General features: G+C 32.6%; 2 protein-coding genes across 4 annotated transcripts in view; one reads left to right on the plus strand and one right to left on the minus strand.

Moving 5' to 3' along the window:
• The first annotated feature begins 1,224 nt into the window (after positions 1 to 1,224).
• LOC135143935 (uncharacterized) lies at positions 1,225 to 3,075 on the plus strand. The gene is made up of 4 exons (XM_064075837.1): positions 1,225 to 1,900; positions 2,047 to 2,691; positions 2,908 to 2,996; positions 3,040 to 3,075. The coding sequence occupies exons 1-4, from the start codon at positions 1,225 to 1,227 to the stop codon at positions 3,073 to 3,075; spliced, it is 1,446 nt and encodes a 481-aa protein (XP_063931907.1).
• Positions 3,076 to 5,502: 2,427 nt separating this feature from the next.
• LOC135143949 (uncharacterized) overlaps positions 5,503 to 21,928 on the minus strand; it is a 71,052-nt gene continuing 54,626 nt past the window's right edge. For 2 of the 3 annotated variants that reach the window (XR_010282953.1, XM_064075852.1), the window contains exon 2: positions 5,503 to 5,911. Coding sequence is in view for 2 of the 3 variants with exons in the window: in XM_064075852.1 (XP_063931922.1) it covers positions 5,581 to 5,911 (331 nt within the window). In the remaining variant the exon portion in view is untranslated. Of the gene's footprint in view, positions 5,924 to 21,928 lie in introns of all 3 variants that reach the window. The other variant, XM_064075851.1, reaches the window with a different exon arrangement.

Here is a 21,928-nt window from a genome sequence, read left to right on the forward strand (position 1 = left end):
GCCTCTGCCGCTGAAACCAAACGCGGAGTGGTGTGAATGTGAATTATGATTGTGAGGGCGCAAATATAAATTTTTCCGACATTTTAACCTGATATATGATGAAAGTAAATGAAATCCAAGAAAATATTCTGAAAAATAACAAATGTCTACAAAAATATAAATTCTTTCATCGAAAAAAATTAGAGGAAGCTCAGCTCCAAAAAATAGAGGAGGCTCAGCCTCCCCTGCCTCCTCTGAGGAGCCGCCACTGGAAAACACAATATCTCAGACTGTAGATCATCACATAATTGTCGCACATGTAATTCACGTCATAATACCTTACTCCATCAAGATCAAGTGATAGTTCAATCAACTAGTAATCATGTGTCATCATTTATTAACAATATTGAAAATTTGCTGTCCACGGCAGTGGTATTTATTATGGACAACCTTGGTTATTTTCACAAATGCAGAATACTATTAGACAGTGGTTCGCAATATAATCTAATAACTAGAGCATTTTCCAAGAAACTAGGACTAAAAACAGGCTTCACTAATCACAAACTAACTTTTGTCAATCAGTCTGAATCCAAGGTTACAGAAATGACAAGCGTAAGTTTAAAAACAAGGTTGAGTGACTATACAGCCAACATTAATTGTTTAATTCTAGAAACAATAACAGAACCACTACCCCTAAATTGATTCTCCGCTCAACAATTAAGTATTCCAAATACCTTGAATCTAGCCGACCCCACATTTAACATTAGCGGTCCTATCGATTTACTCATTGGTTCGGAATTATTCTTGGATATATTAACATCCGGTAAAATCCTATTAAAACCGTTACTTTATCTGCATAATACCACCCTCGGATGGATTTTGTCGGGGCCTTTGAGTGTAGGATTTTCTAAGGAATTCCCAGCTTCTAATAATACTTCCTGCAATAACAATACAGTGACCATAAATTCTGATCTCGAAAATTTATCTAAACAGGTAGCAAAATTTTGGGAAACAGAGGATTATCACACTAATAAACCAGTACCCGTCCAGCAAGATATTATTTGTGAATCACATTTCAAGGCAAACACAAAAAGGGACGCCAACGGTCGTTTTTGGGTTTCCCTGCCCATAAAAGACAATTGCATGCAATTAGGGTCTTCCTCCGAAATGGCTCGCAAACGATTTCTCAGTTTAGAAAAGAAACTAAATAAGGATCCAAATTTAAAATGAAAATACGTTGAGTTCATGCGTGAATACGAGGAACTTGGTCACATGGAAAAGGTTCCAAATGATCAATTACATAATCCAAATACATATTACATACCACATCATTCGGTCTTCAAGGGAACAAAAATTCGGGTAGTTTTTGATGGTAGCATGAAGTCCGACAACGGTTTGGCCTTAAATCAAAATTTACTTGCGGGTTCAGTTATTCAGCAGGACATTTTCGACATAACACTTAGGTTCAGAACATTTCAATACGTTATCAACGCTGACATTGCTAAAATGTATCGGCAAATTTATTTAAATACACCCGATCGCGATTACCACCGAATATTTTGGCGTGAAAACAGGGAAGATCCCATGCAAGTCTACCGTTTGACAACAGTCACATATGGGACCACCAGTGCCCCATTTTTAGCAATACGATCACTTCAACAATTAGCACACGAAAACCGGGAGTCATTTCCAAATGCAAGTGCCAAAATCATTCGAGATTTTTGTGTTGGTGACTTACTATCAGGTGCTGATTCCCTGCCACAAGCCATGGAATTACAATCACAAATTGACAACATTTTACGCTCAGGAGGTTTTCATTTAACAAAATGGGCATTTAATGACATAAATTTAATACCTGAAGTTGATCGCACCTTTACCGACAATTTTAATTTCGACAAGCATGACACAAATAAAACACTAGGTTTATATTGGAATTTTAGTCAAGATACATTAGGGTATAAATTCAATATTAACACCAACACATCTTCTACAAACATAACAAAAAACACATTTTGTCAACCATCTCAAAGGTGTTTGACCCCTTGGGTCTAATAAGTCCCATTGTAGTAAAGGCAAAATTGCTATTACAACAATGTTGGTCGGCAAATTTAAGCCTGGATCAGAGGGTTGCCCAAAACATTCATGGTGAATGGCTAAATCTCATTCACGATTTAACACATCTGGATAAAATTCGTATCAGTCGCAAAACAATACCTCCAAACGTCACTAATATAGAGTTACATGGATTTTCGGACACTTCCGAAAAGGCTTACGGTGCAGCTATCTATTTACGAACTGTCGGCATTGACGGAAATGTTCAAATTCAATTATTGACCTCAAAATCGCGCGTCGCGCCAATCAAAAGAGTGACAATTCCAAGATTGGAGCTAATGGCGACAGTACTTTTATCCGATTTAACAACTCGCATTTCTCAAATATTAGACATCACTATATCAGCTAAATTCTTTTGGACGGACTCGACCATAGTTTTACATTGGTTGTCTAAACCGGCTACACACTGGCAAATTTTTGTAGGTAATCGAGTAGCGCAAATACAATCTAATTGCAACATTGACCAGTGGCGTCTTGTTAACGGTGTCGATAATCCCGCCGATATAGTTTCACGAGGCATGTCCCCAGAACAATTGTCAAAATGTACTCTATGGTGGCACGGGCCACATTGGTTAACAAAAAACTCAAACAATTGGCCAGGTAAATTTCAACTCGATGTTATGCTACAAGATGTTCCCGAAACACGTAAAAGAGTAACAACAACGATAACAAATAATAATTGATCGTTCACGTTAATTGAATCTTTCTCTAATTACAATAGACTCATTAAGTGTGTAGCGTATTTTTTTCGGTTTATTGAATTCATTACCTCGCCGTCAAAAAATAATTTTAACAAAAGATCATTACATCCACAAGACTTCGATGAGGCGCGCATCAAAATCGTCAGATTTGTTCAAAAACAAGCTTTTAGTAACGAATTTAGCGACTTGAAAGAAGGTGGTGAGGTTAGTAAAAAAAGTAAACTGTTAAGTTTAAGTCCATTTCTAGATCAAAATAACATTATCAGAGTTGGCGGAAGAATAAAAAATTGGTCTAAAGAGTTTAGACAGTACTTCCCTCGCTGTCAGAAACTTGACGACTGCATGCCTATTGTGTTTTTTTTTCTCATTACATTTTTGTAGTGGGAATTTAAAAAAAAATTGTGATGACGTCATCAACATTTTTGCAAGGACACGTATATCAGTTGGGATAGATGTAGTGTAATACTAAGAATAAAATTATTGTATTCCCAAATTTTCGGGAAAATGAATTGGGTCGTTTTGAATATTGATTTCTTATAATCAATAAAATAACGAAACAATTTACTCACGTATACGGCGCCGGTGTGTAATATCTAGAGAGCGGATTTCTGTCGGGCTAGGCAAGGCCAAACTCGGTACGGCTCGTATGTACGGGATGCGAATTCATTGCGGTTGCGGACTGCACTTCGTTTATTTGAGATTAGAATAACGCTGTTTCGTTGCACTCTGCTGTTAATTCCCGTTCTCATTTACTTAGCCGTTTGATTAATAAATCGTTAATTATATTTATGGAATTAGTACCGATTAAATTCAGTGATTAGCTATCACCCGCTACTGAGTCCCGGCGATCCAGCGCGTCCCCACCTATAATCGTGACGTAGCCCGACAAAAATCCGCTGTCTAGTAATATGAAAGGCAACTGAAAATCGTTTATGTATAAACATTCTTAATTTAAGATGACAAGCGTAACAGCATACGTAAGAGTCAAACAGAGAAACTGTAAACAAAACGACCATCGGTTTTATTACTTCGACTTCCGCTTATTATATAAAACATTGGGTTTTATTTTAATTCTTGACGGTGAAATTCACAATTGGTTGATTATAAACATATCTATTCCACATTCGCGGAACCAAGTGAGCGCATAAAACAAATGCAGCTCTGTAATGTTAAAGTCGATGTAAATAAGCGTGCTACCCTTATGTTTCAACCGAGTTTTTCCTTTAACAAATTTTGTGTCTACCAAATTGGGTTGGTTGGGGTGTAATACTAATAATAAGTGTTGCCTTTAATTTAATCAATAAAATAAATTGACTTCATTAATTTTTTTGAACCACCTCTTAAGAAAATCTAAAAAATATGAATGGAATGATAAATCACAAGTACAAACTCATCATATTTTTTGCATTTGAGATAGGATTTATTCAGCAAAATTTAAGGGTGACGTCATCAATTTTTTTAGGAGGGATGAACAAATACATTTTGAACAAAAGTTTACCATGCTTATAATAACTTTAAAATATTCCCAAGATTTCAAAGCATTCGGTTTTGTAATTCCTGATTAAATCGATAAAATAAATTCACGCCTTCATTAATTTTTTTGAGTCACCCTGCATATGCAAATCCAAAAATATGAATGGAATGATAAATCACAAGTACAGACTCATCATATTTTGTACATTTTAGATACGATTTATTCGGCAAACTTTTGAGCTGACGTCATCAGTTTTTTGTAGAAGATAACCAAATATATTTTGACTAAAAATTTATTATGAATGGAGTGATAAATGACAAGTACAGACTCATCATATTTTGTACATTTTAGATATGATTTATTCGGCAAACTTTCGAGCTGACGTCATCAAGTTTTTGGAGGGGATAAGCAAATATATTTTGACTAAACATTTATTATGCTCTTTATGACCTTAAAACATCTGCAAGATTTCAGAGCATTCGGTTTTGTAGTTCCTAATTAAATCAATAAAATATATTTACGCATTCATTAATTTTTTTGAGTCGCCCTGTATATGCAAATCCAAAGAATATGAATGGAGTGATAAATTACAAGTACAGACTCATCATATTTTTACAGTTTAGATAGGATTTATTCGGCAAACTTTCGAGCTGACGTCATCAATTTTTTGGAGGGGATAAGCAAATATATTTTGACTAAACATTTATTATGCTCTTTATAACCTTAAAACATCTGCAAGATTTCAAAGCATTCGGTTTTGTAGTTCCTGAGTAAATCAATAAAATAAATTTATGCATTCATTAATTTTTTTGAGTCACCCTGTATATGCAAATCCAAAAAAGTCTTTGCGTTCAAGTTTTAAATTGTTAACTTTCATTGCACTGTTTCGGTTATACTATCTTTATTGTTTATTGTTAAGTTGTTATCATACCACCTGTACAAACATTTTTATTCATGTAATGTACGAATATTGTTAAATTGTTGTTGTATTATCTTTTAACTTGTACAAACATTTCCTTTCATGTAAAGTACCAATAAACATATTCTATTCCATTCTAAATACGATTGGCATTTATGGAATTTCAAAATTTCTAGCCGTTTTCAAGATATGCGGCCATGGTAGTTGTGTTCCCGGAATTGGATGGATAAGAGATTATCCATGAAAACAAACAGTATACTATATATATATATATATATATATTTTATATATAATACTTTATATTTGGGGGCAAAAAACGAAAATAAAAAAAAACATGGAAAAAAAACATTAATACGCAACCAAAATATCACCGTTTAAAAAACGTAGAGGCGAACTTATTCGTTGGTAATATTTCTAGGAGATTCGTAGACCTGGTAGCAGTCTACGACCAGCTTCCTTAGGCATGTTAATCCCCTCGTGGGGGCTGTTACTTCCACGGATTTCAGTTTGCGCGCAAAGGCTGTCCCAAGATCTTCTAGCGCTCTTCGATCGTTTCTTAACAGAGCCATCTCTACTAAATCAAAGGATTCGCTGAATTCTCTGCTATCGCTTTCTTCGTCTTCTTCGGGCCAGTTTTCACTACAAGCTCGGCACGTGCAAGTAAAGTAAAATTGTTCCTGGAGTTCGATTTGACGTCTTCGTTTGGAGGTTGTGCTGAAGGTACATCTAGAACAAATTCTGGAAGGTAATTATCTGAATGAAGTATACGAGTATATAAGATGTATAATGTGCTAGAAAAATCAGGCTGTAATTTAAAAGGGTAGTACTGAATATATTACAATTTCGGTCAGTATGAAAATGCAAATTGTATGTTCAATAACATATTGGGCGATAAAATATGAGTAATAAATAAAACGGGTCCAGGGAGTAACATATCTTGAAATGAGCAGCTTAATAAATAGGTACTTGAATTTGTGAAAAACCAATTGGATAGTAAAAGAATAAAAGAAGTGATGGAGATACAAGTGTAATTAGTCGTCTCATTATCTCTATATTTTATTACTTCCCGAGCGTAAGCAAAGGAAGTATTGTAATCGAGTACGTCGGCCGACTCTGTACTTTTACGTATTCACGATCTTCCATGACCCCTAGAGGACGAAGAAATAGGTCTCCCGTTTCCGTCTGTCTGTCGGTCTGTCCGTCTGCCTGCCGTCCCGGATTTTTATTAGACAGATAATCTCCGAAAGTACTGGACCAAGTGTTGTGAAATTTTGTACTTATATTAGGAATACCATGTAGATGGTAAAACGCTAACAAAAATTTGTCTAATCATCTCCACCACTAATGCGATGACGTCACTTCAAAATTGTACATAGTAAATGGGTTTTAAATTGTATAAAATAACATAGTCCTACACATGTAGTTTATGACTCCGAATTGAGTTTTTACCCGAAACGTCCAGATTTTTGGAAAAAAAATCAAAATTAGGTAACAACATTTTGACATTTAATTTGGAATCGACAAAACCGAGTGCTTTGAAATCTTGCAGATGGTTTATAGTTATGATAAGCATGATAAAATTTTAATCAAAATATATTTACTTATCCCCTCCAAAAAATTGATGACGTCAGCTCAAAAGTTTCCCGAATAAATCCTACCTAAAATGTACAAAATATGATGAGTCTGTACTTGTTATTAATCTTTCAATTCATATTTTTTGGATTAGCATATCCAGGGTGACTCAAAAAAATTAATGAATGCATCAATGTATTTTATTGATTAAATCAGAAACTACAAAACTAAATGCTTTCAAATCTTGGAAATATTTTAAAGTTATCATAAGCATGGTAAATTTTTGATCAAAATGTATTTGCTCATCCCCCCTAAAAAATTGATGACGTCACCCCAAAATTTTGCTGAGTAAATCCTATCTAAAATGTACAAAATTTGATGAGTCTGTACTTGTGATTTATCATTCCATTCATATTTTTTGAATTCACATATACAGGGTGACTCAACAAAATTAATGAATGCGTGAATTTATTTTATTGATTTAATTAGGAACTACAAAACCAAATGCTTTGAAATCTTGGAGATGTTTTAAAGTTATCATAGGCATATTAAATTTTTAGTCAAAATGTAATTGCTCATCCTCCCTAAAAAATTGATGACGTCACCTCAAAATTTTGCCGAATAAATCCTATCTAAAATGTACAAAATATGATGAGTTTGTACTTGTGATTTATCATTCCAATCATATTTTTTGGATTTGCAGATACAGGGTGACTCAAAAACAATAATGAATGCGTGAATGTATTTTATTGATTTAATCAAGAACTACAAAACTGAATGCCTTGAAATCTTGGAGATATTTTAAAGTTATCATAGGCATGGTAAATTTTTAGTCAAAATGTATTTGCTCCTCCCCCCTAAAAAATTGATGATGTCGCCTCAAAATTTTGGTGAATAAATGCTATCTTAAATGTGCAAAATATGATGAGTCTGTAGTTGTGATTTATCATTCCATTCATATTTTTTTGATTTGCATATACAGGTGACTCAAAAACAATAATGAATGCGTAAATTTATTCTATTGATTTAATCAGGAACTAGTAAACCGAATGCATTGAAATCTTGGAAATGTTTTAAATTTATAAGCATGGTAAAATTTTGATCAAAATGTATTTGCTTATCCCCCCTAAAAATGCTATCTTAAATGTGTAAAGAATGATGAGTCTATACTGGTGATTTATCACTGCATTAATATTTTTTAGATGTGCTTATACGGGGTGTCTGAAAAAAGAATTACTTAATCAATTATTTTATTGATTAAATCAAGAATTGCAAAACTGGATACTTTGAAATTTTGCAGACGTATTTGTCTTAAATTACAAGTACTATAACTGTGTGCCTGTTATCTGTTCACGCCTGACAATGTTTGCATAGGCTACATATTATACACTTCGACCAATTTAATAAGCAATCATCGCAAAAAAAATTACAAAGATGTCAACGCCAAATAATGACAAAATCGAAAAAATTAATACTCAATTTATTTTAAAATGCCCCACTACAAAAATGTAATGCTAAAAAAAAACAAAATAATCATGCAGTCGTCACGTTTCCGACTAGAGGGAAGTACTGTCTGAACCCTTTAGACCAATTTTTTTAAGTTAAATGGGTAATTTTATTGTACCATTATTGTTAGATTAAATTTGCACGGATATGTTAGCGCCGCTTGTGATGGATGTCGCGACTCAAAGCTGAGCTTGAGTTGAGCATCGTGTGGTTGGAAGCGGGGCGAGGTCAGGAGGCGTGCAAGGAAACTAGCATTGACTGGTGGATGCGTCATTCAATATCTGAGATTGTACGGGATACGTTGTAAAAAAGGAGCGGGGATTTAATAATTTGTTGTGACGCTGTGTTTTAGAGAAACATAAGGTAATATCAGAAGTGGAATAAAGACCTGACAAAAGATTATAAGTTAGTGCTTAGAGAATTTAACCCATGTTGTCATAATATCGAAGAGTGGCTAGACTCTGTCGATGAATTTGCTCACATCAGGTTTCAGAGCAGTTGTGAATGTCAAAAGTAGCTAAAATAGCTATTTCTTAGCGCTAAAAGGTAAAGAAAAGGGACGACTTTTCGTGCAATTTTAATTATTAAATATGTATAAAAATATAATAAAATAAACATTAAACTCTGGAAAGTGAGAACATATTATAAATTATTGTAAATATTAATTCTAATCAAGTTTTCTTCTTTTGTTTAAAAAACTAATTAAATCACTCTTTCTTTTTTTAGATGGACTTTTCTATTTTACAACATTCATTTTTAAGACTTTCCTCTTTTAGACGGTATTCGCTTGTGCTCTATAAAATCGTTGGTCCTACAGCCGCACTAGTTAGGTCTTTTGCTTTCAAGGCATCAGCCAGTAGTTTATTGTCTTCAGCACACAGTTTTTTGTTTCGCTTTTATTTGATTTTTTTTTGGTTCCAATTCCCTCGGTTCAAACTTCAATTTTTGTTGTTCTTCGTCATCTCTTCTTTTCTTCTCTTCAACTTTTCGGCTTTCTTCTAAATAAGTTATGTATGAACGATATGCATTACATGCCATTGATATAAGTCTTTTATCTATAGGAAACAAATAAGGTTTATTTGAGTAAGCCACCATGCCACTTTTTATATTTAATCGGGCATTTACATTTTTTCAGACATACGACATTTATCATCTGTTAATACTAATGCTGATTGAGAAAAACCTCTTTCTATATCAGCGCTGCCATGGGGAATTGACAAGACAGCATTAACAAACTTTTTCAGTTCTGGATACTTTGGTAATGTTAATAATGATTTTTTTAAATCAAAAACTTTAAACCAAACGTGATCAACACGTTGCGGTTTTTGGTTTAAAACTTCTCGAAAACATGTTTTTGACTGTAACAACTTGTATTCGGTAATTAGCATATCAGTATCAATTTTTGCAATATTTATAAATTTTGTCAACTTGGACAAGTTATAGACTTCCCTATGATGAGTAATATTGGCAACATTTAAACAACTAAAATATTTTAACTCTTGTATCTGAATTAGAGATTTTTGGATCAAATATTTGCTGGAATTTATATAGAATTTCTAAATCTGTTTTAAAAGCAAGAGACGATATTTCTCGGATAACTTAGAAATTTCATCTTGAGCATCAGATCCACAAATAATCTCTGTGAAAGGTAAATAGGTTTGGCGTACAAAAAATTCGTTGATATCAAAATTATTGAAAGTAACGGTAACATCTTGCTTGCAAAAGTTCATTAAAAGTGATACTATTAGATTTTTAATTTCATCCCGCAAGACGTGGACCGATGGCTGTTGCTTTTTAAATACTAGAGCAGTGGTTTGCAAACTTTTATTATTGATGACACCCTAAAATTTTAAACAAAATTTGGCGGCACCCCACCAAGAACAGTTTTAATTGTAACTAATTTATTATCAAAAACACTTTATCACATGTTTGTATAATATGTAATTGATGTTAAGATTATTTTATAAATATTTGTTAGCCATCTTACTTCAGTATGAAGAAAATTAACATGTTCAGAACACATTTTCCATTACTGAACAGTTGTACCATATTAATAAAATCAGATCATCAATTATTATTTTTTAAAGTTGGTTCTGTGCTTATATTTATAAACATCATTATAAAATTTTCGCGGCACCCTCTTGGGGGATCCGCGGCACCCTAGTGTGCCGCGGCACCCAGTTTGCGAACCACTGCACTAGAGTAAAACTGGTGAAATATTTGCAAACAAACAACTGTGTAAATTGCAATTCTGCTTTCATAGTGGGTTGTTTTAATAACTTTACGATATCTCTGTAACTCGTACTATCTGTTGTGCTTTGATGCTTTTTTGGAATATATCGAAAAAAATATTCTTCTAGGACATTCCACATTTCAAGTATTCGAGATATTGCTGGACCAATAATTAGCCATCTGTTTTTTATATGTTTAAGAAATCTTTTAGGGAATATTTTAAATTTCTTTTGTATATTTTCAAAATCCTCTAATCTTGTAGGCCAGCCTAGAAATCATCTTCTTACTCAATATTTTCTACAAAATATTTAACTTTACTTACCATGAAAATAATAATACAACTTGATGACAATTTCATTAACATTTTCAAACTCTGCTAACCCCTTGCAGAAACTATTATGAATTGTATGTATTGCACAAGTTCCAATATACACCAATTGACGAGAATTAACTCTTCGTTAAAAAGTTTAAATATCTTTTTATTTGTATTGGGACCGTCGCTTCTAAGAGATATACATTTTTTTTGTGGCAGGCCAGCATTATTAATTGCTGTTAGAATATTATTAAAAAGAACCTCAGCAGTACCATGACCCATAAAAAACGTTTCTAGAGAGAAATCGAACAGCAACTTGCAGTTTTGTTTATGAACTATTAATTCCAAAGAACTTTTTTACTAAACCGAAAACTAAATTTTGATATAAATTTTTCTTACTTTCTGCATTGGTGGTTTCATCATATTGAATACAATAATAGTTATGTATTATACAAGTGACAAAAATAAGCCAGTATAAGTGAGTGAGTATGTATGACACGAGCATGATAGTGCGAGTGTTATACTGACTCACGAGCCTATACTGGCATTTTTGTCACGTGTATAATATTAAATTTTCTCTTATACCTCCTTACATTCTTTAATTTCCTTCATAAAATGTAAATATATTCGAAATAAAAATATGTAGTTTGCGGCAGTTACTATGACAGAACTGTAAATAAACAATTGTGGAATTAAAAAAATTGGTCTAAAGAGTTTAGACTGTACTTCCCTCGCTGTCGGAAACTTGACGACTGCATGCCTATTGTATTTTTTTCTCATTACATTTTTGAAGTGGGAATTTAAAAAAAAAATGCGATGACGTCATCAACATTTTTGCAAGGACACGTATATCAGTTGGGATAGATGTAGTGTAATACTAAGAATAAAATTATTGTATTCCCAAATTTTCGGGAAAATGAATTGGGTCGTTTTGAATATTGATTTGTTATAATCAATAAAATAACGAAACAATTTACTCACGTATACGGCGCCGGTGTGTAATATGTAGAGAGCGGATTTCTGTCGGGCTAGGCAAGGCCAAACTCGGTACGGCTCGTACGGGATGCGAATTCATTGCGGTTACGGACTGCACTTCGTTTATTTGAGATTAGAATAACGCTGTTTCGTTGCACTCTGCTGTTAATTCCCGTTCTCATTTACTTAGCCGTTTGATTAATAAATCGTTAATTATATTTATGGAATTAGTACCGATTAAATTCAGTGATTATCTATCACCCGCTATTGAGTCCCCGCGATCCAGCGCGTCCCCACCTATAATCGTGACGTAGCCCGACAGAAATCCGCTGTCTAGTAATATGAGAGGCAACTGAAAATCGTTTATGTATAAACATTCTTAATTTAAGATGACAAGCGTAACAGCATACGTGAGAGTCAAACAGAGAAACTGTAAACAAAACGACCATCGGTTTTATTGCTTCGACTTCCGCTTATTATATAAAACATTGAGTTTTATTTTAATTTTTGACAGTGGAATTCACAATTGGTTGATTATAAACATGTCTATTCCACATTCGCGGAACCTAGACAGCGCACACGTCTGTAATGTTAAAGTCGATGTAAATAAGCGTGCTACTCTTATGTTTCAACCGAGTTTTTACTTTAAAAAATTTTGTGTCTACCAAATTGGGTTGGTCCAATGTAATACTAATAATAAGTGTTGCCTTTAATTTAATCAATAAAATAAATTGACTTCATTAATTTTTTTGAGCCACCTCTTAAGAAAATCTAAAAAATATGAATGAAGTGATAAATCACAAGTACAGACTCATCATATTTTTACGCTTTAGATAGGATTTATTCGGTAAACTTTCGAGCTGACGTCTTCAAATTTTTCGAGGGGGGATTAGCAAATACATTTTGATAAAAAAGGTAATGTGCTTATGATAACTTTAATACATCTCCTATGTTACAAAGCATTCGGTTTTGTAGTTCCTGATTAACTCAATAAAATAAATTCACGCATTCTTTAATTTTTTGAGTCACTCTGTATATGCAAATCGAAAAAATTTGAATGGAATGATAAATCACAAGTACAGACTCATCATATTTTGTACATTTTAGATAGGATTTATTCAGCAAAATTTTGGGGTGACGTCATCAATTTTTTAGGGGAGATGAGCAAATACAGTTTGATAAAAAATTTACCATGCTTATGATAACTTTAAAACATCTCCAAGATTTCAAAGCATCCGGTTCTGTAATTCCTGATTAAATCAATAAAATAAATTGACGCATTCATTAATTTTTTTCGGTCACCCTGTATATGCAAATCGAAAAAATTTGAATGGAATGATAAATCACAAGAAGAGACTCACCATATTTTGTACATTTTAGATAGGATTTATTCAGCAAAATTTTGGGGTGACGTCATCAATTTTTTAGGGGGGATGAGCAAATACATTTTGATAAAAAATTTACCATGCTTATGATAACTTTAAAACATCTCCAAGATTTCAAAGCATTCGGTTCTGTAATTCCTGATTAAATCAATAAAATAAATTGACGCATTCATTAATTTTTCTGAGTCACCCTGTATATGCAAATCGAAAAAATTTGAATGGAATGATAAATCACAACAAGAGACTCGCCATATTTTGTACATTTTAGATAGGATTTATTCAGCAAAATTTTGTGGTGACGTCATAAATTTTTTAGGAGGGGACGACCAAATACATTTTGATCAAAAATTTACCATGCTTATGATAATTTTAAAACATCTTCAAAATTTCAAAGCATTCGGTTTTGTAGTTCCTGAGTAAATCAGTAAAATAAATTTTGCGCATTCATTTTTTTTTTTGAGTCACCCTGTATATGCAAATCCAAAAAATATGAATGGAGTGATATATCACAAGTACAGACGCATCATATTTTGTACATTTTAGATAGGATTTATTCGGCAAACTTTTGAGCTGAAGTCATCAAGTTTTTGGAGGGGATAACCAAATATATTTTGACTAAAGATTTATGATTCTCTTTAGAGCCTTAAAACATCTGCAACATTTTAAAACATTCTGGTTAGCAGATTCAAAATTAAATTGCAAAATGTTGTTTTATGATTTTGATTTTTTTTCCAAAAATCTGGACGTTTCGGGTAAAAACTGAATTCGGAGTCGTAAACTACATGTGTAGGACTATGTTATTTTATACAATTTAAGACCCATTCTTTTATCCTTTCCTCAAATTTTCTCCCTGTTTGTCCGATGTATACTAAGGGGCAGTCACTACAACTTAACATGTAAACTCCAGAATTCGATTTCTTAGGTGACTTGTCTTTACTATTGTTTATCAATTTATGTAAAGAATTGTTGGTACGGAAGGAAATTTTATAGCCTGCATTTTGCAGTATTTTTGCAGTTTTAATAGAAAGTTTTCCAAAATGAGTTATAATGTTATACTGATTGGTTTCTTTAATTAAAGGATATATTAATGTTGATGTGATGATTTTTTCGTCACAAACGCCCCGCAACATTCGCAAACTAACATAACTATACTTGTTCTTAATATAGTGTCAATTCGTTCGAAATTATCAGAATTTGAAGTTCTTTTGGCGGAAGAAAACTGCTCACTAGTTGCAGTATCAGAACATTTGTTGTATGACCAAGAACCGGAAACTCTGACTATACAGAACTTCTCTACAAAATCGTACTATTCCAGAAAACCCTCGAAGCACGGAGGCTCTCTAATACTTTCCAGAAATGACGTAAACTGTAAGAGTATTAAACAACTAACTCAACTCTCCGTAGAGAATCACTGTGAAGTGTCAGCAGTAAGTGTTAGTATCATTGGAGTAGTGTTTATAAACTTGTACAGGCCACCATCTGGTGATTTTGACTTATTTTTGAATGTTTTGTCCAAATTATTCGGCATAAGTAACTCACTTGAATTAAATGTTGTATTAGCAGGTGACTACAACGTCAGGTTCGACTACGACAATCAGCAAAAAAATTTGTTGTGCGACTTTATGCGCTGTCACGGGTTAGAATATATTGTAAACTTTCCAACTCGGAAAGACTCGTGTTTAGACAATATTTTTACCAATATAGATTCATCACACTACAAGATAAGTCCAGTCAAAGTACAAATATCTGATCATCAATCAGCAATAAAACTAAATTTGAAGCTTTCTACATCTTCAAATAGAAAATTGTTAACACAAAAAACCATAAGACCGATTACTGAACTTGGTAAAAATAACTTACATAATTCACTAACAACCGTTGACTGGAGTTTTGTCGATGACACTAGCTTAGATATTAACATTAAATTTTCTAGATTTACTGAAATCGTTACGTATTACGCAAATCTTGCTTTTCCAGAAGTTCACAAAAAAATTAATAACAGCAAAAGCTTTAATAAAATAAATTGGTTTGATAAAGAATTATTTGAAATGAGAAACACGTTGAATTCTTTAAACACAATGGATTCTGTTTTAAAAACCGAACAAACTAGAAAAGCAAGAAACGAGTTTCGTACTCTATACAAAAGTAAGCTAAAGTCCAAGAAAACTTACTATAATAAAAAAGCTATCGAAAACTCTAATAATAAGAACAAGGCAATGTGGAAAACGTAGTAAATACTCACAAGCAATAAACAATCTAGATTGCTCAATTACTAGTAATGAATTTAATAATTACTTTACAAATCTGGCACCCCAACCTCCTGCAACAATATCAAAAATAGATGCTTTAAACTTACTAGCACAAAAAGTCCCACTATCCAATTCAGAAACTTTTAGTTTTAGTGAAATTTCTTGCATAACAACCAGAGATGTCATAAATAGTTTAAAGAAAAACAATTCGAATGATTTCTATAACCTTAATACTAACCTGTTGAGTACAGTTAAAAACGTACTAATTTCCCCCCTAACAAAGTTAATAAATATCTGCATTTGGGAATCTATTTTTCCTGATTGTTTAAAAATGGCGGTTGTAGTTCCGATATATAAAAAAGGTGACTTGAATAACCCAAGTAATTTCCGCCCAATTGCACTACTGCCAATTTTTTCGAAGGTAATAGAAAAGGTACTATTTCTTCAATTGAGCCGCTATTTCGAAAGTAAAAATCTATTCACGGGAAATCAATCGTCACCTTAGAACTGGTTTGCCGCATATCCAGATCGCGTCCGAGGGATTTTCGCCTCTACTGTTTGGTGCAGATTTGCCGCATGTCGCACTTGGGCGAAGCGAAACATAGTTTAGATTCAGTGCTAATTTGCCCCATGTCCAAGCAGAAATCGATACAGTACCGTTATCCGTTTTTACGTACTTCCTTGCTGTTTTGCTTTTCAGCGTTAGGTTTGGGGTTGGGAAAGAAATCGTATTCAACTTCACGCGCAGAACAATAAGAATAATATGAAATAAATAAAAAAGAGACTTAACAATTTTGATGAATGTGAAATTAAAAAAAAGCAACTGTAATTTGTGCAACTCTTTTTCTGTTATAGATGTTACAAATATTTTCAAATTATTAGATTCGAAATTTTACAAATTTAAATTTCAAATAGATTTGTTGTTCGATAAACAAATAATTTAATTTTTTACTAAACAGTAACATTTTTCTTTAATTTTTTCTCGGGAATAATGATTGAACTTATTTTCTCTAAAGTTTTAGTGAACAAGATTTATAACGCTGCATACCAGTAAAAGAGTTCACAATTTTTTGTAGTATTCTTATTTGTAGAAACGATATTTCTACATCAATAATCGCAAATAATAGATACATTTTTAATTTTTTAAATTAAAATGTTGTAAAAGTAATATGAAAATTTAAATTTCGAAGCAAAATCTGTTCAGGTGGATTTTGCTTTGGTATTTATTACTGGAACGTTTACAAAAATCAGTTTTTGACATAAAATGCTTGCAAATTTGAAACAGAATTGGAATGTTTCTTGACAATCATGCCTAATACATTTTTGACTTGTATCTTTTAAAAAGAATTATTTCCGAATTTATAGCTATTTACAATTTACGACTTACTTCAAGAATAAATTCCGTATTAGAATTGTACCTATAATAACTAAATAGATGTATGTTGTTAACTTATATAAGGTACCTTACATCGAAACCAGTAATTTGTTTTTTAATATGACATTGCCTTTCTTTATCATTCTATTTGTCTAACAATTATTGTTGTGCAATTATACGCGTGTAAATAAAAATAACTTTACAATAACTTATTTATGGGTACATTTTTTTACCAATTAATTTAAGTGAATGGTTATATGTAATGGTAATAATAGCCGCATAAAATTCACTCACTGTTTAGGTATACCAGATATCAAAAGCTATTAAATCCAAATGTTATTGTTTATTTTTTTTATGTCTCGAGCGTAAGCTAAGGAAGTATTGTAATCAAGTTCATCGGGCGACTGGCTACTTTTATGGCTTCTCAACGTTTCATGACTCCTATAATACGAAAACATAGGTGTCTCGTTTCCGGTTGATAAAACGCTGACCAACATTTGTAATCATCCTCCCCATCATATAACGTCATCTCCAACTTTTACAGCAATAAATGTTACATAAATTTAAAAAAATAACATACTTTTTCATTTGTTGTTTATTGAGTTTTTACCCTAAGAACCAGTAGCGGCTCGTGGTCTTTTCGTTAGGGGAGGCAACATTTTCGTTTCAAAATTAGCAGGTATTAATTAACATGTTCGCAATTACTTTTGTTAAAATACAGATTATTTATCCATTTTTATGAAAAGAATACAAATAACTCTGAGTCTCTACACTTTTCGAATAAAAAATATTTAATTGCTTCCCACAAACCAACGAAAAGGTGCAAAAACCACAGAATTTGCTTTATTAGCATAAATTTTAATTCATATGATCTAGAGCTGATTTAAATATACCTATTAATCAATTAATTAATAAAGTTCTGCTCAAATCTGGGATGAGAGATTCCTAAATCTTTAACATACAACTGTTCGTCGTAAGAAAACCGTGCTTAAATATTTAAACTTTATAAGAAATTCTACAATGTCGTTAGAGAATTAGAGATTCTTATGTTCCTATCAGCATTGCAAAACTGACATTTTCATTGTCCTAATGTTTTCAAGTTAACTTAAAAGTTTTAATACATAACCTTGGCAATGCAGATGCAGTGAACACCTTTTCTCGCGTCTAATTAATGCACACTAAATGCATTCAGGATCCCTGTTCAGCATTGTGCAGTTTCACCGTGAGATTAAAAAATTCGATCTGATTGGTTTAAGGACGGTAGGCGTTGGTGCCTCCGCTGGCGCTTTGATAAAGCACTGTTGACTATTGTCTTTCTCAAAAAAATATTATCACCACTGACTAATTATACTGAAGACATCCGTCTATCTGAGGCATGCCTCTGTCTGAAGCTGGCCTACACGGTGATGATCAGCGCTTATTCCTGTCGAAAGCGCGCACTTCAAAATATGTTACCAAGACGCGTTTTAAAAAATCACAGTGTTCTATAAATAAAAATTATTTGCCATATCGTTAAAATAAATTTGAAGTTGACAGATATTAAAACAAAAACTAATAGTCAATTTTTCCAAGGGAGGCACTGCCTCCCCTGCCTCCCCTGACGAGCCGCCACTGCTAAGCACCCAGATTTAATTGAATTACCATAACCCTAATTTCTTGAGATTTTTAAAACAGGAGATACTACATACTACATAAAGAAAGTTAAAAGAATTTGAAGTAATGTAATGATACTCTTTTTACATCAACATACTATTATTTATCAATTAATTGGGCATCGTCCAAAATACTGTTCATAAATTATAAGTGCAGGAAGTTTATGCAAAAGCATGCAAATACATTTTTTGCGTATAATAATATGTATTGCTTTATTATTAAATATCTACTCATTTACAAGAATTATTAAAATTAGTAAAAAAAGTATTCAAGTCTCTGTCTAGTTTAATACCTTACCTTATTAAAATAATAAGTTTAATCAATTATGTAGTTAGCAAACAATGACGTTTAATTTATACTTAGTAGGGTTCACGGCATTAACTTTTCACATTGCATGTTTAATTCGGAGTTATAATTTGAGAATATAATTTACCCGTTTATTTTTGTAGTTTAGTAGTACTTCAGCAAATTTAGAAAACTGTATGTTATTTAAAAATACGTGACAAATCACGAGGCCAGGCAATCTAGAGATCTGACTGCTGGTTTGCGCGGGAAATACTGCATACTTTTTAGATAAAAGGAGTCTATGATAAGCGCACGTAGGAGATGATAGACAGAGAGCTAATATATAGAGCTAATGTATTGGAAAGAAATATAACAAGTTTACGTGCGCACATCACAGCCTCCCTTTCTTCTCTAAACAGTTTGGGATCATACCATAGTATCATAAATAATAATTGACAAATAGTTCGCAAAGGAATCCAACGGAAATATTTATACAATTGTTTACAACTACCAGTACAAATAATTCTTTCATTTTCAACTGAAAAGCGTATAACTATATTAAGTACTAGATATTATGGAGTTAGGGGTAATCAAATAGATTTGGGTTGCAGTCAACATAATTGTCACTGATACATAAGACATGGAAACGAATGATATCAGTGCTAATTTTCTCTGGTTGCCCGACAATAGCTACTTGTAGTCAATATCCACGTAATGTAATAAAATACTGGAATCTAATTGTTTGAGACAACAACCTATTTTTACCCGAGTGTTCTTTATCAGTTTGAATATTTTATATAAAAAATTACATATTAAGCTGCAATTTTCGTAGGACTGCAGCGAGTCAACGAGCCGCCATTACTCCGCCAATGCAAAGAAAATATCATTTTATTATCCTTTGTAAAAATAATTCCTTTCTGTAAAACACATTTAAATTTGGTACTCCGTATTTCGTTCACAATTCACCATTTAACAATGGAAATTAACAATGCAATATTTGGATTCTACAATTTTTAGGTAAAATGAATGACTGCAATGAGTTTTATCAAATGTAGATTTTATATAAAAATAAAGAAAAATAAGTCTCTTTATTTTAAAAATATTTAGAAAAAATCGAATCAAAACTTCAATAACTTAACATTCATTGTTCGTTATACTTAGTTAACTACTTCACCACGCGATTTCTAATATCGTTTCAATTTTTCATTTATTTCACATTATTAGTCCTTGCCGTAGTACTTGTTCTGCGCGTGAAGTTGTTTAAGAAATCTTAATGTCAATTATCTCTGAAAAATGTATCTATTATTATCTGTAATTATTGATGAATTTTGTTGACTAAAATTTTAGAGAAAATAAGTTCAATCATTTCCAAGAAATCATTAAATAAAAATGTTACTGTTAAGTAAAAAATTAAATTATTTGTTTAACGAGCAACAAATCTATTTGAAATTTAAATTTGTAAAATTTCGAATCTAATAATTTGAAACTCAATCTTTCTTAAAATTTGTAATATCTATAACAACAGAAAAAGAGTTGCACAAATTACAGTCGGTTTTTTTTAATTTCAGATTCATCAAAATTGTGAAGTTGAATACGATTTCTTTCCCAACCCCAAACCTAACGCTGAAAAGCAAAACAGCAAGGAAGTACGTAAAAACGGATAACGGTACTATATCGATTTCTGCTTGGACATGGGGCAAATCAGCACTGAATCTAAACTATGTTTCGCTTCGCCCAAGTGCGACATGCGGCAAATCTGCACCAAACAGTAGAGGCGAAAATCCCTCGGACGCGATCTGGATATGCGGCAAACCAGTTCTAAGGTGACGCAATTCGGATATCGAAAAAGCTTGTCCACGGTAGACGCTGTTCTTAAGTTACAAAAGTATATAACATCCTGCTTCGAAACAGAAGAAACAGCAGTCGTGACATTTCTTGATCTGTCGAAGGCTTTCGATTGCGTGTCACATAACATCCTTCTGGAAAAATTATCTGCGTATAAGATTGATGAAGAAAGTTGCAAATTACTAAAATCATATCTAGGGAATCGTCAACAGTTAGTTAAATTTAACAAAACATTTTCGGAACATCTGCCGATTAATCAAGAAGTACCCCAAGGTTCCATTTTAGGACCTCTCCTATTTTTAATTTTTGTGAACGATCTTCCAACTAACATAAACTCGGATTCAGTATTATACGCAGACGATACAACATTGTTGAACAAATTAATATCGGACGTAGCACCAGAAACGGTCAGTGCTGAAGCGCAGTCGGAAGCCTTTGATTGGTTCACAGCGAACAATCTTGTTCTGAATGTTGACAAATCAACTACGATGATTTTTTTTTACTTTGAAGAAAGTAGATATCCCTCGCAGCTTTCAATCGAACACTAACTTTCTGGGCTTTAGTTTGGACTCTAAACTCTCATGGGTTAGTCATGGAGAAAATACTGCAAAGAAAGTCAGCAAAAATATCTTCCTATTGCGACATTTGAAAGAAAATTTACCCAGAGAATATTTACGCAACATTTACTTCCCTTTATGTGAGTCACACTTGCTATATGGAATATTATTATGGGGACATGCTAGTATACGTCATAGACTATTTCAATTGCAAAGAATAGCAATTCCAATTGTTTCAAACTCAAAGTACAGAGAAGATTGCCGAGAACAATTTAGGAAGCTAAATATAATGACGCTACCTTCTTTGTACATTTTTACTTGCCTAAACTACTATAAAAAACATGAAAATGAATTTTCTGCCCATAGTGACTTTCATGAATACAACACAAGACATAAAAACAATTTGTGCCCGAAAGAAATAAGACTAAGGAAGTCCCAGAATGCGGTTAATTATTTCATTATAAAGTTTTATAATAAGAATTTTAATAAAGCAATAAAAAAATTGTTAATAAGCAGTGCCTACTACAGTTACGACGAATTTCTGGAAGACAAATCTATTGTGTAGTAAAATGTTTTGTTTTTATGTTGTTGGTATTTATTCACGTTGTATTTATCGTATGTTATAAATTTTACATTATATTTAATTATATAATATACTTTTCCCGACATGTACAAATATCCCGTCTGGGATGTAATGTATGAATAAAATTATTATTATTATTATTATACACTTTACACATATAGTAGCAAAACGATTAAGACATGTCCTGCGAATTGGTGGGAATGAATACAACAT

This window comes from Zophobas morio, unplaced genomic scaffold (assembly GCF_036711695.1).
Source record: "Zophobas morio isolate AGI-343-1 ecotype UQ-CSIRO unplaced genomic scaffold, CSIRO_AGI_Zmor_V1 ptg000078l, whole genome shotgun sequence".
NCBI lineage: Eukaryota > Metazoa > Arthropoda > Insecta > Coleoptera > Tenebrionidae > Zophobas > Zophobas morio.

Excerpts from the sequence above, each read along its gene's own strand:
- LOC135143935 (XM_064075837.1), top strand. The coding sequence starts at position 1,225 with ATGCGTGAATACGAGGAACTTGGTCACATGGAAAAGGTTCCAAATGAT. Across the intron at positions 1,901-2,046 it reads TGACACAAATAAAACACTAG|TAAAGGCAAAATTGCTATTA; the intron begins GTTTATATTGGA and ends GTCCCATTGTAG. Across the intron at positions 2,997-3,039 it reads ACTTGAAAGAAGGTGGTGAG|ATCAAAATAACATTATCAGA; the intron begins GTTAGTAAAAAA and ends GTCCATTTCTAG.